This window comes from Sceloporus undulatus, chromosome 1, assembly GCF_019175285.1.
Source record: "Sceloporus undulatus isolate JIND9_A2432 ecotype Alabama chromosome 1, SceUnd_v1.1, whole genome shotgun sequence".
Lineage (NCBI taxonomy): Eukaryota > Metazoa > Chordata > Lepidosauria > Squamata > Phrynosomatidae > Sceloporus > Sceloporus undulatus.
The window spans coordinates 162,139,096-162,164,076 of record NC_056522.1 but is presented as its reverse complement, the minus strand read 5'-3'; the positions used below and the strand labels follow the sequence as shown (position 1 = coordinate 162,164,076).

At 40.9% G+C, this 24,981-nt stretch overlaps 1 protein-coding gene across 1 annotated transcript in view; it reads left to right on the top strand.

Annotated features, from left to right (window-relative positions):
- The first annotated feature begins 5,998 nt into the window (after nucleotides 1-5,998).
- The window catches only part of MYL1 (myosin light chain 1), a 39,515-nt gene continuing 20,532 nt past the window's right edge, over nucleotides 5,999-24,981 (top strand). The window contains exon 1 of the mRNA XM_042451927.1: nucleotides 5,999-6,250. Coding sequence (XP_042307861.1) covers nucleotides 6,134-6,250 — 117 coding nt within the window. The 5' untranslated portion in view covers nucleotides 5,999-6,133. The remainder of the gene's footprint in view (nucleotides 6,251-24,981) is intronic.

The following is a 24,981-nucleotide window of genomic DNA, read 5'->3' as shown; positions in this document are numbered from 1 at the left end:
GACACTAAATTGGGAGGGGTAGCTAATACCCCAGAGGTAAGGATCAGAATTCAAAATGTCCTTAACAGGCTAGAAAGCTGGGCCAAAACTAACAAAATGAATTTCAACAGGGAGAAATACTGGATAGTAAAAAAATGAAATATACAGATATAGGATGGGTGACATCTGACTTGACGGCAGCCTATTCTAGGCTGCATCTATAGAAGTATAGTGTCTAGATCAAGAGAAGTAATAGTACTACTCTATTCTGCTTTGGTCAAATGTCACCTGGAATTTTGTGTCTAGTTCTGGTCACCACAATTCAAGAAGGATTTTAACAAGCTGGAGAGTGTCCAGAGGAGGATGAACAAAATGGTGACAGTTTTGGAAAATGCCTTAATGAGGAGCAGCTTAGGGAGCTGGGTATGTTTATCCTGGAGAAGAGAAGCTTAAGGGGTGACATAATAGTCTTGTTTAAATATTTGAAGGGATATCATATTGAGCAAGCTTATTTTCTACAACTTCCTGAGAGTAAAAGCTGTTCGACAGTAGAATATGCTGCCTAGGAAAATAGTAGAATCTCCTTCTTGGGAAGTTTTTAAAAAGAGGCTGGATGGCCATCTGTTGAGGATACTTTGATTGTGTCTTCCTACACGGCACAAGCGGATTGGACTGGAAAGCCCTTGAGGTATCTTCCAATTCTATGATTCACCCAGTGGGTTTCTATGTTCAAGCAGGGATTTGAACCCTATTTTTCCCAGTTCAACACTCAAACCACTAGACCACACTGGTTCTCCATCAATATTTTTTCCCTTTTTACTTTCCTGTGTTGTGGCCTTGGATTTGTTGGAAATCTACACACTGGTATGTTTGGTTTGCAACTCACACATGGTGGTTTTGTCCCCATGCTCCCAATGCTCACCCCCCTATCCTATGCTGGAAATTAGCAAAAAATAAAACCAGAATAGATGTGATATCATTTCTGGTGAGATCAGGAGTGCTGATATGAAAAATCATCCCTGCTCCTTCTGCAATTGCTCACTCTTTTCTTAAAAGTACATATTCCTCAAAAGTACATGTGTGAGGCATTGGAAGATGGAGAAAAGTGGGGAACAAGGCAGAAACATCCCCCAAATACGTAGAAATGAGGTATTTGATGACTGCGCAATTGATTACCACAAGTGATATGACAAGCAAATGTACCTTTAAAAACAAAAACCTCTTGGATACTGTGGAAAAGGAGAGGAAATAGCTCCAAACATTGCATAACTGGAAACACTTCATTTGAATTTCTCAAAAATGTAGACATACAGTAATTTGTAATGGCTTTTAGTCAAATACAATAAACGATTGACTGACTAGAAGTAAAGCAACAAACACCACCACTTTCCAACACATTTCCCTGTCTAGACAACTCTTCTCTTCAAGCACTTCAAGAGAACAAACAGCAAGCATTGAACACTGGATCTGTTCTGTAATGCATTAGTTCAGCATACTTAACACAGGTCTGGCTAGTCATTTACACTAGAGGCAGCCTCTGAACACTTTTCAAATGCACTCTACATAGAGCGCATTACAGTAGTCTAGATGTAAGTAGGGCACGCACCACTGTGACCAGCTCTACCTTCCCCAGGAAAGGGCATAATGCATGCCAGCCAAAGCTGGGCAAGTGTGCTCCTGGCCTTGGGATGGAAGGCAACCTGGACTTCCAGAAGCAGTGCTGGGTCCAAGAGCACTCCCAACCTACTCACTGATTTTTCAGGGGGGTGGGGATGCAAAAGAAGAGGCTGCAATTCCACCCCCAGGTTGACTTTTTTGCTGACCAACAGCAGCTTCATATATTCTAGATGTTAAGAAGCACAGTGAATACTTTGTGTGCCTCCAAATCAAAATTGCTGATGAATTTTTAAGACCAATATAAATTTGAACTCCACTTGCTTTGGAAGTGCCCTGCTTTAATTCAACTTTCTTGACAATAAGAACAATGAATGGAATTCATTCCCAGACATAGTAACTGTCTGCATATGTCTCTATAGGGTAGAACTTCTTTACATGCTGAGAAGCCACATACACTCTTTGGCATTTAATATTCACCTGTAACTATCCCACATATAACCACTAAAAGAAAAAGAAACTTATAGGGGAGGAAGTTGTTTTTAGAAAAGATACTATTGCTGTAATAGATTGTGGATCTACAATTTCCCTACTGGAGGATTCTGCTTTTAGAGTAAGGTTTTTCTCAAAGTGCAGTGGGCCCTTGGTATCCCCTGGGATTTGAGTCCAGGAGCTTCTCTGGAAACCAAAATCCATGTATTCTCACGTCCCATTAAATACAATGGCAAAGTGAAATTGTGTTCTTATATAAAATGGGAAAACAAAGTTTGCTATATATTTTTAAAATATTTTCAAGCTGCAGATGCTTGAATCCATGGCTAACAAATATGTGGATACTAAGGGCTGACTTTAGAGTTATGATATGCTGCTTCCTGACTGGCTGAACCCATCTTAAGAGGTCCTTTGCTGTCCAGCTGTTGGTGTGTGGGGGGGTGTCTAAGGTCTACTGAAAAGGACCATCTACTTCCGGCCCAATCTTACATAATAATAATAATAATAATAATAATAAGGAGCTCAGAGCATACAAATGTTTTTAACAGAAACTTGTGAAATAGCCTTTGAATGCAATTGGCAACTTAAAATCTGTGCTATCACAGGGAAGATTTTAATATGATGTGCTAGACAAATAATGTTAAAATAACAATATTAAATAGAGATCATTTTTGTGTCAAACTGATGAAGTGATTTAGCGCTGAATAGATAGATGTTCACACTATTCGAGCCATGATTGAACCTACCCATTTCAATTTAATCCACTTCAAATCCACATTCAACAATGGATCGATTCAACATGGAGTCGCCTCACAGGAAATGAATCAAATAGACAGCGCATTCACGCTTGTGCTGAATCAATTCATTTCAAAAGCAGCGGGGAATTCTGCAGATCCAGAAGAACTGGTTTAAATGGGTTTAGCAATGGGCGCCCCTTGACAACCCACACCAGAAATTTGGTGCAAGTGTGAACAAGAGCCATTTAAACTGGTTCGGTTCAGATCGATTTGCAAACCAGTTTATTATGTAGTGGGAATGAGGCCAGAGATTGACAAATAAGAATAATAAAGTCTAGTTAAATAACAATCTAATATGGTAGTGATGCTGTTGGATTTGCTTTGGAAACCAAGGAATCCAGTGGGACTCATGTCTGGGTAAACTTGCATAGGATCAGGTTGCATGTCTGAGTCACCATCTTAAGATTGTTACATACCTCAGATAGGCTTCTACCATGCCTCTTTGAGGCAGCATCTCACCCTCTTATTTGTTTAACAGCCAGCTTGAGGAGGAATCTTATGAAACCCAAGCTAGGGCACTATCTTGGGACATTCAGCTGGGCCTAATAAAGGCCCAGTATTGAGCTACTGCTACTGCTTGGATTTGACCAGTTACAAAGGTTACTGTAATTAGCACTTGGTACTTTCTGTGTGTGTGAAATTGTTTTCTCAGATTAGATAGCATAGTCCATTGTGGCTTACCCTATTAAGCAAATATTATCTAACAGCTAAAGTCAAGCTCACCCTCCTTCCCTCCCTGCATATGTGATAATCTAATTGCATTGATGCTGTAACTTGAACATCTTTTATTTTATTGATTCAAGTTGAATCATATGTTCTAAACATTATATGTTGATGTGGAATGAGCTCCTGAAGAGGTGAGGAAGAACTCGAATTGGCTTGTTCTGGTATTTAGCTTTTTCAAATCCATCACCAATTCTACCAAAATTTTCTTTCTGCATGGCAGGGGCTTGGACTGGATGGCCCTTGTGGTCTCTTCCAACTCTATGATTCCCTGGTCCCATTGTTGCCCCCAAGCACTCCTAAAGCCAGCTCTGGAGGGCTGTGAATTCGTCTAGAGCTGCAGAGAGCTTGAGGGAGAGGGAAGGGAAGGGAAGGAAATTCATGTTGCACTAGTGCTTTAGGGTCAACACCATGTTGAATTCAGGCCCAGGAAGGCCACAGACTGCCCAGCACTGCATTGCTTCCTTGAGTAGGGAAAAGCTCCAGGAGAAATGCCACCTTATTTAGGCTGCAATACAACTTACACTTACTTGTGAGGACATCCTATTGAACCCAATGGGACTTATATCTGAATAGACATAGTAAAATTTAACTGGTAGTCTCTGCCTCTATGCACACTTATAGTTCTTGATGCTACTTTTAACACTTTCAATATTGTGTCAACTTTTAAATAATATATTTTCTTATGCTAGTTAATCCTTGAGAGCCAGCACGGTGTAGTGGTTGAGCCTTGAACTAGTACTTTGGGAGACCAGTGTTCAAATCCCCATTGAGCCATGGAAGTCTGCTGGGTGACCTTGGGCAAGCCACACTCTCTCGGCTTGAGAGGAAGGTAATGGTAAACCAGCTCTGAATAAATCTTGCCGAGAAACCCTAGGATGGGATCACTGTAAATTGAGGTTCATGTGAATACACAAAGCAACAGATATTAGTTATGCTTCGCTCTGTCTTACCACCACCTGGAATCCATACTTAATCATTTTGTTGTACACTTAAATCTGATTTGTGGCAAATCCCTCTGTGTAAATAACTCATATGAGATCAAGAAAATATCCTGGGAAGACAGTTGACTTCTGGTGATGATCTGGTTATCCAAATGAAAACTATTTCAATTTTAATAAGAATTTTAGGTAATTTCTAAAATCGCTGAAGCCTGTATCCTCTAAGTCTGTCAATAATAACTTTATTGATGGTTCTGAGTTTATTAAACTCAACCTCAGGAGTCTGAAGTTTGTTTAAATATTATTCTGGTCATTGAGCAGAATAAACCAACAATCTCTGTTGCTTGTTCAGAAAGTCACCTATTGTGGTAGTACAAAACTGAACATGGGCTTCATTAGCAGTGAGAACTCTTTCTCCCTTCTGAAAGCGAGAAGGGATTTATCAAAGCTTAAAGACTTGTCTGCTCTGGAAAGGAATGGGAGGGCATGACAAGGGAGGAAAGGTCTCCCTGTCTGTGAGCCTGAAAGTGAGGACAGATAAATATGAGACAGGAGCCGAGCAATTAAATTAGAGACAATAAACACAAATCCTGCCCTTGATTGAGAGCTCATTTGTTTTACAAAGAGGAGGGGAACATCTCCAGTTTTCCCTGGGAAAAAAATTTCTTAGGTGGCCTGTCTGTCTCCTTTATAAATCGAGCTTGGTTATGTCAGCCAACAATATGTGAAATTGGATTAGGGGTAGAGCTTTTGGCTTTTACATACAGCTTTACTGAAGACTGTATGCTTATTAAGGGATGAATAAGAACAGATGGAAGATTCTGGGACTGCAGAGGGAGAGAGAAAGGTGCTGTGACTGAAAGCTGGATGGGCTTTCCATATACGTCGCCTTTTATTTTTAAACACTCCCCTGCAACTCTGCTGGATCAACACTTTCTTCTTGCAAAGGGAGGAAATAGAGGAGGAGTAAAAGAGGGTGGTGGGGACATGGTGTGAAGGAAAGAGCCAGGAGGGGGCATGGATGGAAAGTCAGGCTCATTTCCCAACCCTTAAAGTCCAAATTCCATCTGGAAACTCTATCCCCTCCTATAATGACACACAGACGTGGAAAACAAGATTTATAACTTCAGCAGAACTGTAATTCCGTCAAGAAAAAAGTGTCAATCAATCGTGGCTTTGAATGGCAGGGAGAGACCCTAAACTGGCTTTGTCATATTTCCCCCTCCCTCTTGTTTTTTAACCTGTTACAAAAACGCATGGGAGGCTGTTAAAGAAAGGGGGGGAACACTCAAGTCCTCTTGAATCTGACGAAGCTCTGACCACCTTATATTCCATTTATAGACTGTCTCAGAATGACATCCCCCTTGACTAGCAAACTGTCCAATCCAGCTGCAAGTGTCAAGATTGTATTAGGGCACTAAGTGAAATATATATATATGCCCTTATGGTGCTTAACACATTGGGTCTTCCTCCAAGGCACTGGGCTGTAGATCATCCTGACCACTCACTGCTCCTCATCCAGGAATCTCTTGTAGGAGTTTTAGGGGCACCTTTTAACTTTTAAAAAGGAAAAAAAAAAGAGAGGAAATGGCACCAAAGAAAGACGCCAAGAAAGCTGCTGCCCCAGCGCCAGCCCCTGCCCCAGCGCCAGCCCCAGAACCAGCAAAGCCCAAGGAACCAGCAATTGATCTTTCCACCATTAAGGTAAAGAGATGAACCTTGTGTATGGTCACTGAAAAGTCCTCTCTGTCTCTCTCTAGCTAGCAAACTAGAAAGCCCAGAGTACAGGGGCAATCTCTCATTCAAATCTGGAAGAAAAGGTTTTGGGTGGGTTTATTTATTTATGGCTTGTGGAATGGATTTTAGTGAAGATGGGATTATTCCCACCATCCCAAATGTTTAATAATTAGATTGGTTTTTATTTTATAAGCCACAGCCAATGTTTTATTTCTGTAGCTGGTCTGGACATGTAATAAGTTAAGAGCCAGAGGTGGTGTTAATCTTTTTAAAATCTGGTATTAAATCTGTTTCAATCTGGCCTGAAATATTGTTCTCTCAAGTGTGTGTATGTGCATGTGTATACATGCACCTACATTGTGAGATACAGCAAATATTTTACAATGGATTCATTGCGAATGTGTAATTAACTGAATAATAGCATTAAAACAAACTCCTTTTTTTTAAATGAGGATTCATTATTTTGTAAGTTCCATCATGAATTTATTACATTCAGTTATAAGCAGCTGAAGATCCATTCTTTCCAGATACATTGCCTTACTTCTTGTCTATGAAAATAAAATAGCGACCCCCTTCTTTTTCTCTCAGTTTTAAGATTAGAGCAAATTTGGATGCTAGCGGAGGAGAGATCAGTAACTAGAAGCACAGTGAAATGTTCCAGTGCCTACTCTGTTCATCTTTGTTGTTCGCAATGTGCAAGTTTTTATGATGTGAACCTAGCTTAACTCATAACAAAAATCCTTTTGTGTGTTTGATTGCCTTTTCGATGTACAGTACCTTGGAGTTGTTGCATGCTGAATTTAATCTTTATACAGCACAGTTGGTATTTTGTCTAATGTTCTGCATGTGGAGCGATGTGCTAGGAAGTCCTCTGCCTGTGGAATGAGGACAGAGGGAAAGACCCAGCTGGATAGATTCCCTGAGTGACTCTAAGTAGAGTGTCATTCCCCACCTACCTGGCACTTCGATTAATCAAGTTACCAATTTTGGAAACTCTACCTAAGAAATCCAGCCTAATATGGAGAGCCAAAGAGTGGAGAATCTTGCAAGGGTAGCAAGAATTTTGGTAGCAGCTCATTTGAACCACGATGGCCCTCTAATGAATTCTAAGAAGGCTAATTGGATGAGGGTGGCTTACATTTGCAATCCTATGCAAGTTTCCTTGGAAGAAAGTGTCCCTGGGTTCAGCAGGACATGCTGCCTTGTAAATGGGTTTAACACTGTAGTCATCCATAACTAATCTTCAAAGTGAAAACTGACCTTCACCTAAAGCTTGTTAGACTGAATTATCAGGGTCTGAAAAATCAACCCATACTGGTGCCAGAGTAGAATCTAAGGAAGATTCTGCCTAAAATTTAAACTTCATACAATGGAGGCACTGGAATAGATAGATTTGTATAAGGAGGGTAGGTTCATAATAAGGGGGGAAGGCTAAAATTGAATTTAAAGGACATTGAACTCCAGTTGGGCAGGCTGTGGCAATTTTTCTCCTCCTTTCCCTTTAGCAATTAGATTAGATCTTATACTTCATGAATGCTGAGTTCCGAAGCAGAATGCAAACTGGATTTTCTCCTGAAGTAATTTACATTAGTCTGATAGCTGCATGTATCCAATTAATTAGGAGAAAATAGAGTTTTCAACTCTCATGGCTCTGGCTAATTTATCTTTACATAAATATGCTTAATGGCATATTTATCATCTGAAAAATTGAATTCTGTAATTTTAGTTATGACAGCAGCTCTCTGTAGCTCTCGTCTTAGACCCAAGTGCACATTTCTAACTCCAAAATGTCACTCCAGGAGCATAAATGGATCAACTATGACAGCCACCAGAGCCTAATGAGGTTACACAAACACACACACAACAATTCCTATTTTACCTGAATAGGTCTCTGTATGTAAAGAAACCCCACTCTCTGCAAAAAATACCATTAAAAACATACTGGTACCTAAATTACCTAAAAATACTGTTATCTCAATATGCAGTGTCAAATACTAAAAGCACTCTATTCATATATCTTGTAGCAGGAATCTTTATAATAGCCCTGTAAGGTAGATGAATACTATTACCCTAATATTGCAGATGAGCCTGAGGTTGGCTTTGAGGCTGAGAGTGAGTGACTTTCTTAAGACTACTCAATAAGAAGTTGAAGGCTTTCACGGCGGCATCCATAGTTTTTTGTAAGTGTTTCAGGCTATATGGCCATGTTCTAGAAGAGTTTATTCCTGACGTTTCACCAGCATCTGTGGCTGAAGATGTTCTCTGAAGATGCCAGCCACAGATGCTGGTGAAATGTCAGGAATAAACTCTTCTAGAACATGGTCACAGAGCCCGAAAAACCCACAAAAAACTACTCAATAAGCTCTGAAGCTCTGAACTTGCTAATACAAAGCACCAACCATGCTTAAATATATCCCAGTTATAAAGCATATAGTTTGTGAGTATTTGAATGAAAGCAGCAGGCATTTATATATCTTAATGGAATAATTGATCTCTACTAAAGGTAGTAGACCAATTAACTACACAGTATTAGTAAAATAAAATAAAAATAAAGCAAAATGTCTGTGACCTTTCATTGGTTCTTCTAGGTCATAAAACTAGAAACCATGCAGGTTGGTTCCAGTCTTTTAGTCCTGTTCTATATTCCAACATGTTACTTCATATGTCTTCTTACTTATATGGGCCTGTTCTTTATCACATCTGAGACTCCTTATCCTCACAATACCCCTGCGAGGTAGCCAAGTATTCTCAACCCTCACAACTGAGATATGTACAGCTTCACCAGGTCAAGGTCACCTCCAGGGATGGTTGCAGTTCCAAGGATTAAAGCTGAGGATTTAGTCCCCAAGTCCAAGAACCATCTCAAATGAATAAAATGCCAGGCACTGATGTCACATACGTTTCTCAAAGCACACTTTTAGGTATGCGCAATGTCCAGCTAGGACTCTATATAGGATGCACAAGATTCTGAAAGCTTTTCCATTAGGGTCGGGAGGAGCTACATAGGTGGTATTTGCCACTGAATCAAACCTACAGTTTATAGTTTCAGTCTCAGGGATTTCAGATTTGAAGACTTGGGAAAGGCCTTAGCTTGAGACTCAGCAGACCACCAAAACCAAAAGAACTGATCTAGATGGACTGATGATCTCCTTTCTTGCCATGGTTCTGCAGTTTTCCTGTAGGTGAGTTACCCTCCTAACATTGTCCTGGAACCTCATATGAGCAAATAGGTATGTTGTTAACTAAGCAGCTGATACAGCAATGCATAGCCTTTTTCTAATGAAGATTTAAAAGACTGATATGTTAAAAATTTATATTATCTTTTTTTTAAAAAAAATCGTTAGACTTCAAAAAGAAAGGCAAAAAAACCCAAATCAATCTGACCTCTTAGAAAATTAGATTTATTTTTTTAAATAAACACATTTTAAAGAAAAAAAAGTCCTGTTTTACATTAGATTAAGGTGGTGCAGTGGTTAAAATACCGGTACTGTAGCTACAACTTTGTGAGTTCAATCCCAGAGGGCTCCAGGTTGACTCACCCTTCCATCCTTTCACAAGTTGATAAAATGAGTCTCCAGCTTGTTGGGGGCAACTGGCTGGCCAAAACATTGTAAACCAGTTAGAGAGTACTTAATTCACTATAAAGTACTATTGCTATTGCTAGACTGGCACAAGAACCCATTCTGAAAATATTTCAAAGCCTTTGAATATTCTCATTAAATGACCGGATATTCATCAAGCTTCCTCTGATGGTAAATATCTTCTTATCCTTTGGTTTTGAGTTAAACTCTTCAATAGCATCCTTGGATTTCCTGACCTCCCATATAGACTACTACGTAGTCTGCTTTCTAAAACCATTTCTTGGACAGTCTAAAGTTGATTCATTTCAAATGATATATTTACCTATCATACACTCTAACAATATCTATGTATTAGTTCAATACTGTATTTAGCAGAGTATGGCCTCTGGGTTGACTGTGACACCCTGAGTCCTTTTTGTGTGTACTCCAGTTTATCCCAGAACTTTTTTAAAAATGGTACTGTATCATGGTTAATGATATACTAAATATACTAAGCAGGATTCCTTATTTAGGGAATGCATTATAGTCAGTAGAATAGTCAAACAGATAGTTAATATCATATTTATAAGTATTGCTTCTCAGCCTTTTGGCTAAGATCAAATGTAATATCATATTTATAAGACAACAGAAGATAAGGAGGAGGAGGAGGAGGAGGAGGAGGAGGAGGAGGAGGAGGAGGAGAATCACCTTTCCTCTTTCTACCCTTATTCTTTAGGAAATATGCCCCCCCCTTTTTTTTCCCCCTTTCCTTTTTTCTTTTTATTAGGTCTGGTGAAAAAATCATTTCAGGGAAAAAAATCCTTTTTCGACTGAATTTTTCTGGGTCCTTCTCATCTCCAGTTTTAAGAGATATTCTATATTTCTAAACATGATTGGGCAATTGTGGCCTTCCAAATATATAAAATATATAATCCAAATAGGATTATAACTTCAGTCTGCCCTAACCAGCTAATCAATCCAACAACATCTAGAAGCCTTGAAGTTGCCCATCTGTTTTAAAACACCACATCTCACCCTATAACACTAACACTAGAGTCCTGTAAAACCTCCTGGACACTATGAAGCACTTCCTGAGAGATGTCACCGTCATGCTAAAAAGTCCCTTACGTGTATCAGAGCCGCTTTTGTATAACAGTAATCTCAACTCTCCAAAAACTTGTCTTCACACAGAATGGCACCATCAAATGCCACGCTCAGAAAGATGTTATCATCAGACTCAAAAGAGCCCTAAAGAAAATCTAACAAGAACAAAGCCCAGCATCCCCAGTAGTGATGGGATGTTGGCTGACTCCAGTGGAGGGTGGGGAGAAGGAGAGAATAGAAAACCAGGTTAGTAGGACAGCAGCAATCGAATGGAGTATTTTGAGGTGAAGCACTCCATCTTGCATCTTATTGCAGGCCCACCAGTTAGGTGTAATTTTATTTATTTATTTATTTAGTCATTCATTTAGAGTATGACTTTCAAATGCTCTATGGCACAAGGCGGGAACATATGAAACTGCCTTACATTAAGTCAGAGTGTTAGGCCAGTTAGTCCAGTTCTGTCTCCATCCAATGACTCAGTCTGAGAGTAGTCTTTCCCAATTGCACTGCCTAGGAACCCTTTGGCTATTTGTTTATTTATTCAATTTATATGTGGGTTGTCTTCCAGAGTGGGATCCAGGGTGGCTCGCAGAAAGGATCAGGTCAAACCTAACAATACGGTTTGAAAACAATTAAAACCAATCATTTTTAAAGCATACAAAAGTTTAAATAAGGCACACGTACACACACCACAAATAAGAAGGCTCCCTAGAAGCAATTACTCATTGTTCAAGCCTGGTTGAACAAGTAGGACTTTGCCTGTCAGTGAAAGGAGAGCAGGGGACAACTAGCTTCCCCTCAAGGGAAATTCCAAAGACTCTAATAAGTTCATATTGGGAGATACAGTCTTTCTTAAGGGCTTTATAGGTCTGACTAGAGATGCCGGAGTATTTGAATTGTCATGAAACTACCTGCAAGCCTATCTGGACCCAATAGTCCAGGGTCCCTTGAGAGTTTAGTACAGGGATGGCATTCCAAATGTGGGACTGCAATTCCCAGTGCCTCTCATTATTGACTGTGCTGGTTTGGGCTGCTGGGAACTGCACTTCAGCAACATCTGGAGGCCCTTGCAATTCCCACCTCTGGCTTTAATTAAGATATTTTAGCCACCTTTCAAGAGGGTCATTTTCTGCAACAATAAATGTTAAACATTCGTATGCACTGAGCAGGGAAACCCAGGTATCCCAACACAGATGGGGATGAAATGATCAGGAACAAAACCAAAAATATAGAAAGCATATATTCTCAGTGGGAAAATGAAAGGAGACAAAGTCCCACATGCTATACAATAGTCAAAAACTTTTATTTCTTAAAAAGCCCAATGCGTTTCATCCTTATCCCTAGTTGGTCTACTTCAAGGGCAATTCTCAGAAGTTTCTGGAGTTGCAATCTTCATTCTCTATGGAAATGGAGTATTGAAATATTCCTTCTATAATGTTTAAAAAAGAAAAGTTTTTGACCATCCTATAGCAGATGAAATGATCAGGTCAGAGCATAAGCCTCTAAGGAAGTCCTCAGAGCATTCAACAATGGCACGCTGTTGTCAGAGTGTTGTCAGACACACCCAAAGTGTGTCATGAGAACTGGAAAGAAATATTTCCCTTTAACAGCTGAGTAGATCCTGACCATAACAGCTCGGACTGAGAAAGCCACATATTCAGGAGGTATGTGAAACATGCACATTCCTTGCCATTCCTCCCCTCAAACTCCCAAAGCCTGGACCAGCTGTTCAATTGCACATTCTTAATATTATTCAACAGGGAGGTTTTACCCACAGCTGCCTGTGAGGAGGCCTGGATCAGGACATGTACATTTCACTCAAGGCAGCTCATGCTTTCTGCTGACCCCACTGAGCCATTAGATAAAAACTAATGAGACCTAAGCTGATTGGAAGTTTGGGTTAATAATAAAAATAATAAAACTTTTATTTTTATCCCACTTTTCTCTAACTAGACAATCAAAGCGGCTCACAACATATTAAAATATCCACATTTACAGCATTATATCCCAAATTCTCCCCCTTAAAACAGGATTAAACATGTACAATTAAAATATCTATTAAAAACACAGTTAAAAACACAATAAAAATATAACAAGGAAAGAGCGGTGGGCTAATACATGATGTGGGGGCAGTCATTCTGTGGCTGGGCACTTTAATCAGGAAAGGCCTGCCGGAAGAGATCCGTCTTGACAGCTTTTTTAAAGCTGTCTAAGCTGGCAATTTGACGGATCTTGTCCGGCAAACCATTCCATAATTTGGGAGCAATTGCAGAGAAGGCCCTCTGGGAAGTAGCAGTTAGTCTGGTTTTTAAAGGCTGCAATAGGTTGCTCCCAGATGAACTGAGGGTGCGGGGGAGATTATATGGGAGTTGGTTGGAGGACAAGATATGTATCTTCCATATATGCATGCTCTATGTCTCTCTTTCTTGGACAGAGCAAATGTCCTTCAGACTGAATGATCAACCTTGGGATTTTACTGCATAAGAAATGAAGGTGAAACTGATTAAGAGTATAGGAGTTTTCTCTGTGCCATTCCACATGCCACCATAGCATTTCCGTTCTCTTCCTGAGAGGAGATGGTCATCAAAGCATGCCTTTTGCACAACAGATTTTTCCTGATCAGCAAAAGGCACACTTTGATGACTGTCTCCCCTTGGAAAGAGAACAGAAGTGTTATGACATCATGCAGAGCAGCACAGAAAAAGCCACTAACCTCCTGATCAATTTCACCTTTTTTTCCCCTTGTGCAGTGAAATCCTTAGACATTTATTTCAGTTGGGAGCACAGTGGATACCTTTTGGGGTGAGTCACTATAGCTCACCCTCAACTTCTGTCTTTCAGTTAGTCTCAAAGGTGCTGTAAGATCCCTTTGCCTACAGTCAGAGGAGTAACACAACTTGGTTCAATGGCTGTGTGCTTCCATCTGGTCCTGTTTTAACTCTGAACTGGTCATAAAAACCTGCTTTTTAAACATTTATTTATTTATTCCTTGGGGACTATATGTTCCCTCCTTCCTGCGGCTGGAGCACACAGCTATCCGTCCTTCAGATAAGGAAAGAACAAATATCAGTGATTGTAGGCAAGGGATTCTTCCTTGTATATTACACACTATAGACTGCACTAGATAACAACTCAGAGTGTGTAAAATATAATTCTTCCACAAGAGTAGATGGGCGTGTTTATTTAAACACTCTGTTTTTGCCACTGCAGGGTCGCATCTGTGATAGCAGGCAAGACTGTTCCACTAGTTCTTACAATAAAGATTAAAGACTTACAGGCAACCAGCATCTCCACCTCTACCCTAGCCCTGCTACGCCATCCAGTGGCTTCATGTGAGCATGGCCACATTATACAGTGGGTCAGGTTGCAGGAGGAATGCAAAAGGATGAAATAACAAGGTCTGGAACAAGAGACTGCAGGGAGAAGGGTCTAACTGTAGCATAATAAACAGTATCCAATGTGAAGTCGAAGGCTTTCATGGCCGGTATCCATAGTTTTTTGTGCATTTTCCTCTAGAACATGGCCAACTAGCCCAAAAAACCCACAAAAATCTAAGCATCCAATGCAATAAGGACAGGGAGCACCAATCTTGTAAAATAATAATAATAAAATAAATCGTTTATTTATAGCCCGCCTTTCCTTGAGATCAAGGCGGGTTACAACATCTTGGTAACAACAAACGATAAATATAAACACTGTAAAATACATCAATTCAACATTAAAAACAAGAATTAAAAAAGAAACCATTTAAAAGCCATACAAAAACTAGCCAAAGTGCAGGTGGAAAGGAGGGGGGAGAGGAAGCGTTATAACAACTGAGGGAAAGCTTGTTTGAAGAGAAAGGGTTTGAGTCTCTTCCTAAAAAGGTTGAGGGAGGGGGTCGAGCGGAGCTCTTCGAGGAGCAAGTTCCATAACTGCGGGGCTGAGATTAAAAACGCCCTCTGAGCAGTCACAGAGTGTTTCGAGGGTGGAACCATCAAAAGTTGCTTCCCAGCTGACCTGAGTGTGCGGGGCGGATTATATGGGGAGAGGCGGTTCTCCAAGTACCCTGGGCCCAAGCCATATAGAGCTTTATAGGTTATAACCAACACCTTGTATTGGGCCCGGAAGCGAATAGGCAGCCAATGTGGATCTTGCAGAACAGGTGTTAAATGGCTGGTCCTGGAACATCCAGTGACCAGCCTGGCTGCCATGTTCTGCACTAATTGAAGCTTCCGGGTTTGGTACAAGGGTTGCCCCATGTAGAGCGCATTACAGAAATCCAACCGAGAGGTTACCAGAGCATGTACCACTGTTTCAAGATCCCTCCGGCCCAGGTAGGGTCGCAGCTGGCGTATCAACCAAAGCTGATAACAGGTACTCCTGACTGTTGCGTCCACCTGAGATGTGAGATGGAACGACGAGTCCAGGAGCACCCCCAAGCTGTGAACAGAGTCCTTCAGGGGAAGCATGACCCCATTTAGGACAGGTGGACAAATCTCCATCCCTAGGCCCGGGGAACCTATCACGAGCACTTCCGTTTTCTCTGGATTCAGTCTGAGTCTGTTTTCCCTCATCTAGCCCATTACTGACTCCAGACAGGCATCTAGAGGAGAGATGCCATCCCTGGTCACTGCATCAGTCGGAGGTAAAAAAATTAATCAGGACAAAAACCTGTTCAAATTTAGGTGGAAAAAGACAGTCATAATTTCTAAAAGTAGTTTGAATGCAGATTCATTGCATTGCAAGGCATTTGTCTTTAGGCTATTTGGAATTTGTTGACTTGCACCATGCCTTGACTTTAAACTTTAGGGCTTAAGGAAGGTTAAATCTTCTATAACTAGGGCTGCAAAGCTGCACACACATCCTGAGAGTATGGTCCCATATTCAGTGGGACATAACTCTAAGGAAATCCCTGTACTCTCCACCCAATCTTATCCATATTTAATAGGAACAATGTTTCTGTAATTCTCCTGCTATTGAAAATATGTGAGTTTTTTTATTGGTTTAGAGCCAATATCTAAGTCAGGAGAATATAAAAGAAGAAAGAAGAGAATCTGACCATGTCTGCATGCGCCAAGTAACATGTTCTCCCCTCCATCTTCACAGCAGTCAGTCCAGACAGTGCAGGGCACAATCCCTGATTCTGGTTGGAACAGTCAGTTGAACACTGAACCCACATTATGACATCCTTAAAATGGATTTTAAACACTCACCTTTTGCCCTGGATCTTCCCAGAAAACCCAGAGCCCTCCAGAAGCATGCCAGGCAGCTGTTCATATGCACATCCTGCTATGTTTCCTGCTATGGCCACTGGAGCAAGTCACTTCCTTTGAAATCAGAACAAGGTGCCCATCTAAGTGACAGTGGGCACCTCATTTTCAGCTTTCAGGGGAATGACTTGTGTTAGCAGCAGCAGCAGCAAATGGCACGGCAAGACATGCATGTGAACAGCCGCTTGGTGTCGCTCCACAGGGGACAGGTAAAGGGGAATTTGGGGCAGCTTTGGAGCCAGAATACTCCAGCCTGCTCTTAGAATAATCCAGCAGTGAGAATATAATTTTTATATTCCTAAATGTATTTATAATTTTTTAGAGTTTTAGACTGAGAGCTAGGAGATCCAGACCCTTCTGATCCATAAAACTCACTGGGTAACCTTAGGACAGTCATCACCGCACAAGGTCATTTTTTGTGAGGATAATAGGTAGGAGAACAGAAATGCACCATTAGTTCACTGGAGGCAAGTCAGAATATATAGATGTCTAATAAATAAATTGTCTAATAAATAAATGAAAAATACGAAGTACTTTTATTTTTCTTACACAATACTTAGCCATATTCCATAAAATATATGAGGACAGCTGGCTGGTAGCCCAAAATAGCTTTGACAATTGTTTGCTTTGTAAGTAATGAAGTGTTTGTGTGAAGTGTTGCTTTTGTGGAAAAGCAGGGCAATTTAATTGCAGTAGTTCTCAGTTTCATAGTTCAAATTGATTTAGCAGGGTATAAATGAGCATGTCTTGTATGGATGCATGTTTTGTGACAACAGAGAAGAAAAGAGCATCTTGTTGGGTCTTCCGCTTTTAGTACAATGTACGAGATATATATTTTTTATTTATTGGCCCATAGAAAAGTGTTTGGGGGTCTAAATGCTCACCATTAACAATAATACAGATAATATAATGGTACTGTTAACTATATAATGGATTAAATGGATATAATGGATTAAAACCTGGGAAATTCTGGAAATAAGGTACATGCATGACTTTATATTTTAAAGCCAAATACTGAATTAAGTACTGCATGGCATCTGATAAAGTATGCTTAGAGTTGAAGCTGTGTGCTCAAGCATCTGCATGCTAGTTCATAAAGAAATGTTTGCAAATATTGACCATTTCCTTAAATGACTATTATAATTGGTACTCAACCAGGTCATCTCTGAATGGATACTGCAAATGGTATAAGGAGAGAAGGTAAACAGGTAAATTGCATTGACAGACAAAACATGGTTATTATCTTTATTTATTTTTTAAATATATATATATATATGTATGTACGTATTTATTTATAGTTGTAGCTAAGAGCGGGAAATGATAGTCTAATAAACCAAACCATGGATCTCTTACCCTCAAAATCAAATTATGCTGAGGTATAGATATATTCAAATGCAACCTGGAATCTGCTAGCATAATACAGTATATTTAAAATGGCTTGGAGCATTACATTCATACTTGTACCATAAGCACAGTAATCCTGCAACTGCATTGTTTTGATCAAGGGGAAAGGGTCAAACATAATCTCTCTCTTTCTCTCTCTACACACACACACACACACACACACACCCTTCCTCAGAGATGTCACAAGTGCTGGTGTCTGGAAAGGCCTGCCAGGAGGAGGAAGCAGAATGCTGCCCTGCCCTGTCACCCTCCCTTTCTATTGCCTCACTTGCCTGCCCCCCCCCAACCTGGTCACCCACCTGCCACTTAGCCAGACCCACCCAGGAGGTGGCCAGGCAGCCAGGCAAGCAAGGCAGCAGGAGGGAATGGAAGGGATGGTGAGGCTAATTGTTCAGGCTTCTCCATTGCCTTGGCTCCCACAGTCAAGAGAGCTACAACAGCAGAGAAGCCAGAATGGGCAAGCACACATGGGTAGCTCATCAAGTTAGGCGAACTAGGCAACCGCCTAGGGTGGCAAAGTTCAGGAGCAGCTTGGTGGCTTTTTGTATATTTTTTTTGTAATTAAACAAGTTTAAAGTGAAAACTCAGTACAGCAAGCGATGTAAAAGCAAGCTAATGTATGACGGTTTCTTTGCACAATGGCCAAAACATAAATGCGCGCCCCTCTGTGTCCGTGGTACGGTCACATGGTACATCATCCACCTTCCGCAATCACCTTGAATGTAACCTCAAGGTCAACAGTCCCCTCTCCTCTCGCCACCCACCCACCCACCTTATCCTAAGGGGCGACAGGGGGTGCCAAACTATTTCTCGCCTAGGGTGGTCAAATACCTAGAGCCGGCCCTGCAAGCACATGCCCCTTCTTCTCCATCCTCCTGACAACCTATTCCAGGTCTGATGCAGCTACTCACCCAGCAGCCACGCCAGGTGCAGACTGGAATGCACCATGTCTCCACCAGTGGCTGCTGATGGTGGGTGATGCTGTGACCTACCAGCAGCCATTTCAGACCTGGCATAGCTGCTGGGCAGATGAGAAAGGGACGCTAACCCAGCAGCTGCACATGTCCCACCAGGTGTACTGCCCCACTGGGTATATACCCCCCTGGAGTGTCACCTGGTGTGATCCACGCCCCCTAGTGATGCCCTTGCTGTCCTATCTACCTCCCCCCCCCTTCTCTGTGTTATGAAGAGGAGAATGATGAGGATGAGAAACTGAAATTATTTCTGAAATATTACATTCTGAGCTGAGCAGGATGTGCTCTTTTACCTAAGACTCATCCAAGGTGTCTGATGGACCTGTAACCTTTTCTATCCTGCCTGGCAGAAGTATAAAGTTTGAAAGGATCCATTCAATTTCATACCTTCAACCTATCTGCCCATTTGGTTCAGTAACGAAATCTTATAGAAATCTGTGCTTTTCATGAGACTGAGCAGATATCATACACTCCACTAAGATATCTCTCTGGGTGTTGGGCAGGATCTAAATATTTTAATAAATAAATTTACCCAGGCTATACATGAAGGAGGAAACTTGCAGTGGGATTGTCTAGAGAGAGAGGAAAGGGAAATGCCATTCAATTAAGAGGATTTAAGTCAAAGTGGTATTTTGACAGGGATACTTTGGGCATGTGGGAATCTTGCTTCACTGCATCCAGCCCTGAAAATGCTCCTTGTTAGCAATGAAACTTCACAAGTTGCTGTTGTAACCCTGATAATTAGCAAATTCATAGTTTTGGGCAGGATCAGACTGTGTACTTCCACTGGGTTCCACTGCTTCCCGCATGTCCCCTAGATGGTCTAGCATCCTGCTCCACAGAGCTGGGATACCTTCCAATGGAGATCTTCAGTATCCGAAAACATTGCAGTGGAACTGCAAAGGAGAAGAAAATCTTATTTTCTCTGACATAACAGCAAAACCTGACAAATGTACATAGTTAATGAAAACTGCCTATTATTTACTTCATTACTTGACTGATTGACTGAAGCATCTCCAAATGCAAAAATAACAAAAGAAGACCACAAAGAATATTCATACCTTATATCTGTTTTCTGATCAATGCCAAATTGTTATTATATAATATTCAGATAGACAGTCCCTATGAGCAACAAAAAAGCTAAGAGAGCTCAGTTTAAAAGCAACAGCTAAAGTGTCCCTGTTAGGGAAAGTATTGTCTATCTCATTGATACTGTGTGCTTCTGGAGAGATTCAGCTGTTATACTAGTAGTGATGGGTGCCTTCCTCATGGTTTTTCCATGTGTTGTGTGCCTGCAGTAACACTGGGGTCAACTTTCCATAAGGGGAGGCCATATCTTGCATAACTGATAGTGCTGTACTTTTATGGGAACTAGGAGTGGTGCTATGGGTACTTACATTAGAGTCAAGCCAAATTGGCATCCCAACTGTGCAAAATCCATTTTAGTAGCAAAGACGTCACTGTGTCAACATCTGAGCCAGGGTGTCTTGATCAAACAAATATGGTCAAATGTGTTGTTCATTTTTTGTTTTTGTCACACAGTGATTCCCAAACTCTGGTCTACCAGCTGTTTTGAATTTCAGCTCCCAGAATCCCTGACCATTAGCCAGCTGAGGCTTCTGAGAGCTGAAGTCCAAATCACCTGGAGAACCAGAATTTGGGAATTACTGGCGGGTTACAAAGCGCCATGAAAGTTCGGAGTCAGTCCGTACTAGGGTTAGGAAACTGCGGTGCTTCCGCAACCCCCTAACCCTAGTACGGACTGAGTCCGTACAAAATGGCAGTTCCCCATCCACATGGGGGCCGCCATAACGATGTCACGACTGCGCCGCCTCTATACGGGGCGGCGCGGACGTAACGTCGTCGGTCTGCGCCAGGGCGCTTAGTGCGCCCTTTGCGCGGACCAGGAAGGAACTCCGTTTCGGAGCTCCTTCCTGGTTTGCAGTGCCACTTTGCGTTGCTGGGCGCAGCCTTCAGACGGCTGCGCCCAGCAAAGCAAGGGAGAAAGGGGCCAAGCGGCCCCTTTCTCCTCCTCCCCACCGCCATGGGGTTCAAGCCCCAAGGACACCCCTTTCCAGGCTGCAGGGAAGAGGCCTTTTGCCGCTTCCCCGCAGCCTGGAAAGCGACGGATCGGGGTCTCGGAGGCTGCTGGTCTGGCAGCTGAGGCCCCGATACCCCGGGGAAAGGGGCGGGTGCAGCCCGCCCCAAACGGGCGGTCTGTAACCCGCCACTGTTAATCCATTCCAACAGGCTTCCAAGCCACTAGATAGCCCAATATCAGAGAATGAGTGTGTGAACCTTTGCTGCAATTCCTACATGGAGCTATGACAGAACACCTCTGTGGCAAGTCAGCCTGATACAAGAGAGTGCTTTAGGTGCCATAGCTAAATAAATATTTGTGCCAATGCACCTAAAAGCCAGAAAAACTGGGCTGTCTGGGGAGAATTTCTATGGATGTTTTCTGCAAATTCCTAAAACTAGAGTTCTGTATTCAGATCCAAAAATAAACATTTAACTTTCCTGATACTTTGACTTGACAGATCGACCTATGAAGGAGCAAGGCTGTAAATTTAGATAGTGACTATGAAAAGAACATCGTATGTAATATCTCTAACAGTAGACTTCAAATATGCTCTTGAAGATATATTTGGCTCTCTCGCTAGTTACAGGAGGAAGATGTAGGTTTGTTGGTTTTTTTAATGGCAAGCAGTCATAGCCTTAATCATGTTAATGTCTCAGAATGACCATGAGGAAGCACATCAAAGCAGAGGTTGCGCTTGGAGCTCAGTTTAAATGTCATCAGCACCATGTCTGTTCATCATTTTATACCTTGTAGATTACAAAAGGAAATACCAAGGGAGCGGAAGTACTTAACTTGGATTTCTTTGGTCTAAAGCATCACAGATCTAAACACTACACTGAATGGAAACTCTTGATACTTCCTATTTGTAAAGTAAAAGACTAGATCTTATTCAGAGTCCTTTGGTGTTTGTAAGTAAATCTAGGCTTTGCTTGCAAAGATTTTGCTCCTGTAAATTATTTCAGTTTCGATCCTGGATAGACTTATGTTATATATATTGGAGCCAAAAGCTATTATTATTTACTTGTTTATTTATATCACACTTCCCCCCAGATTGCTGCTTATCATAATTTTTTTTAAAAATGTTAAAAATCCCAAAAAAAGAACTACCAGTAAAAAGAATTTATGTTTGCTTAAGGAAAACCTATCGAAAACAGAGGACAAAATTGATATACACAAATGGCCTTTGATGCAGCTAAAATTGCTCTTGACTAAAGTTTCAATCTACAATTACCTGTGAGTAAGCACCGCTGGATTAATGGGATTTACTGCTGAATAAGCATGCCTAGCATTGTTATTATTATTATTAACCTTTATTTATGAAGCGCTGTAAATTTACACAGCGCTGTACATGCAATCTCTTTAGTTAGACGGTTCCCTGCCCTCGGGCTTACAATCTAAAAAGACATGACACAGAAGGAGAAGGGAGTGGTGGAGGGAAAGGGTAAGAGGTCCAGCAGTTCCTCTCTACCTCCGAGGCCTGGACCAAGGCAGATGGACTGGAGGGAGGGCTTGGCTTCATTGGGCCCTAAGTCTCATTGAAGCCAACATAACAAGCTTGGTCACAGCTAAATTTCTTTCAATGGGATTCACACAATGCAATCCCATGCATGCATATTTGGGGGTAATTCCCATTGTGTCTAATAGGACTTACTCCTCAGTAATTGTGTTTAAGGTTCCAGTCACAGGTCACTGAGTTCAATGTGACTTAAATGTATTTTCTCGTTTCATTTTGCTGCATGTGGAACCGAGACCTCTGCCACATTAAAAACAAACGAAAATTCCCTACAAGTAAACAGAGAAACTTTTGAGCATTAGGAAGAAACATTCTATACCTTATCTCACCTGTCTTTGTTCTCATAGCATTCAGTGTGTGGGTAGGTTGCATCTGCACTGTAGAAATAATCCAGTTTGACACCACTTTAACTGCCATGGCTGAATGCTATGGAGTTCTGGGAACTGTAATTTGTTGTGGCACCAGAGTTCTGTGCAGAGACTACCTTTCTACCCCAAGATCCTCTGTGTTTGGGCTGCACAGATTGCAAAAAACATTTTTAAAAATGGGGTGAGGATAATGAACATGTCCAAAAGTCTACTTCAAGTTTGAAAAACAGAATTCTTTAATGTAAAGCAGTGCATGAGACCCCTGTGGTGTATTTAAGTGAAGAACTGTGATCCCTGGAGACTTTAAGGCGAGGGAATTTACCATTTTTACTAGGAAAAAAGGCAGCCTAGTAGAGCCAGCAGTCAGGAGCCAGAAAGGGATGCGTATAGGCCTAGGGCAAACACAGTACACACTTCTGTCTTAAGGGAACCCATGATCCTCACCAACTCTGGATGAACTCCCAGATTTTTAAAAGATTCTTAAGATCAACTTGTACTGAGGATGCATCTACACTGCTCAACTGCAACAGTTTGATACCACTTTCATTATCATGGCTATATCTTAATGAATCCTGGAGTCTGTATTTTGGTGAGCTATTTGGAAATCACTAAGTCACCATGAAAAAAAAAAGGGGGGGAGGAAGCTGAAGTTAAATCAGTTTAATTCTGTAATTCAGACAGAAAGAGTACCTTGGGAACTGTATAGGGAGGCAGGGAAAGATTAGATCCTTCTAGCAGATAATTCCAAATCCTTGGAATCTGGGACAGTAGGGAGTGGATCTTTTCTCCCTAATATGCTAGGGATTAATAAGAAACATTTTAAAAAGATTTTAAACATTAATAGAAAGGTTTAAAATGGCCCCTCCACCCCAAAACATGGGGGGTGGTATATTTTCCCCCTTCATTGCCAATAGTGATTCCATAGTGATTTGGCTTCCGTGGGACTTTTTTAAAATACGAAGTGACTGTCAAAATATCAAGTATTTTGAAAAAGGTCTGTGCAGGCCTTAAGGAGGAGGCAGTTGAGTGGGAAGTGGCATCCATCGATTGAGGCTTAGGCATGTGCTATTGGCCATATGGGAGCAAAGATAAAGAATGTTTGTGGGTGGTGAAGGGCAAGTTGGCCATGTGCGTAGTCCTCCAGGATCCGATGGGAGCCATTGCTAACCCTTAACCCCTGGCTGGGCTAGTGTCTGTAACCATCACTAAAATGGCATACAGGAAATTTGCAAAGCTCTTGCTGAACACAGAAATGATTAAAGACAATCTGGTGGAAGCAGTGGTGGAAACTACTAATCTGCAAGGTTTTCTAAAGCAAAGTGGGAAAACTTTGGCCCTCCAAACGTTCTGAACGACTTCTGGATTATCATAAAGAGTTGTGGCCCAATATTATCTAAAGGTCCATGGGTTCCCCACCTATGTGTGAAATGTTTCTTAGTCATTACAGAGAAAGCTTAGTGGTACAGCTGAATTCTCTTGATACAGTGCAATAACTTAGAATGGTATTGTAGATGATAGATGGCCTAGTCTGATAGGCTTGGCAAAGAGATGCCTTTGAAGCTGTGACAGTATAAGCTGATTTGTATTTTGCACTTTTAAATTTTTATTTATTTATTTATTTATTTTAATTTTATAATTACTGTATGCTAATCAAATCATTGTAGTTCAGGCAGTCAGTTCTTTTCACAGCTAAATGCAGAAAAGATGCTTGAGTTAACACACTGCCATACAGTAGAGTTACACCTGCATAGCTTATTTTATTTTATTTTTCATTTTTCATTTGTATGCCATCTTTCTCCCAAGGATCCAAGGTGACTCACAGATAAAAAACATTTTTAAAAACTTTATAATAACAATTTAAAAACAATTAAAATCAAGTATGAATGTTTGAACAAGCAAAAATTCAAAGGGAATATAAAGAAGGAGTCAGTGGTAATATAATATTAGTTGTCTGTTAGTGGGTGCCTTAAGTGGGGTAGGCGAATACTTGATACCAGATGCCTTGCTCACATCAAAGGTCCAAGCACTCTAAAGGAACAAGCCTTCCTGAATTTCATAGGAGAGCAAATGATTTAAAATGGCATGAATGGAGTTTAAGAGGTGGGGATGGGGGTGAATAATGGCCCCAGAAAAGTTTGTTGAACATTTTTCTTCAAGATTACATATGACATTGACATATACTGGGACATTTACATATAGAAAGCAATACTTATAACTATAAAGAGAATTAACAGATTGTCTATTTATGGTAATCAAATCAGATGTCCAAGTATTACTACACTTTCTGTAACCAATCAGTTTACTTATTTATTTATTTATTTTGATCCTTGCTAGCAAAATGTATATTACAGCATTTTGTACACTGATTGCCCTATATAAAGAAATAAAAATGATGATGATGATGATGATGATGATGATGATGATGATGATGATGATGATG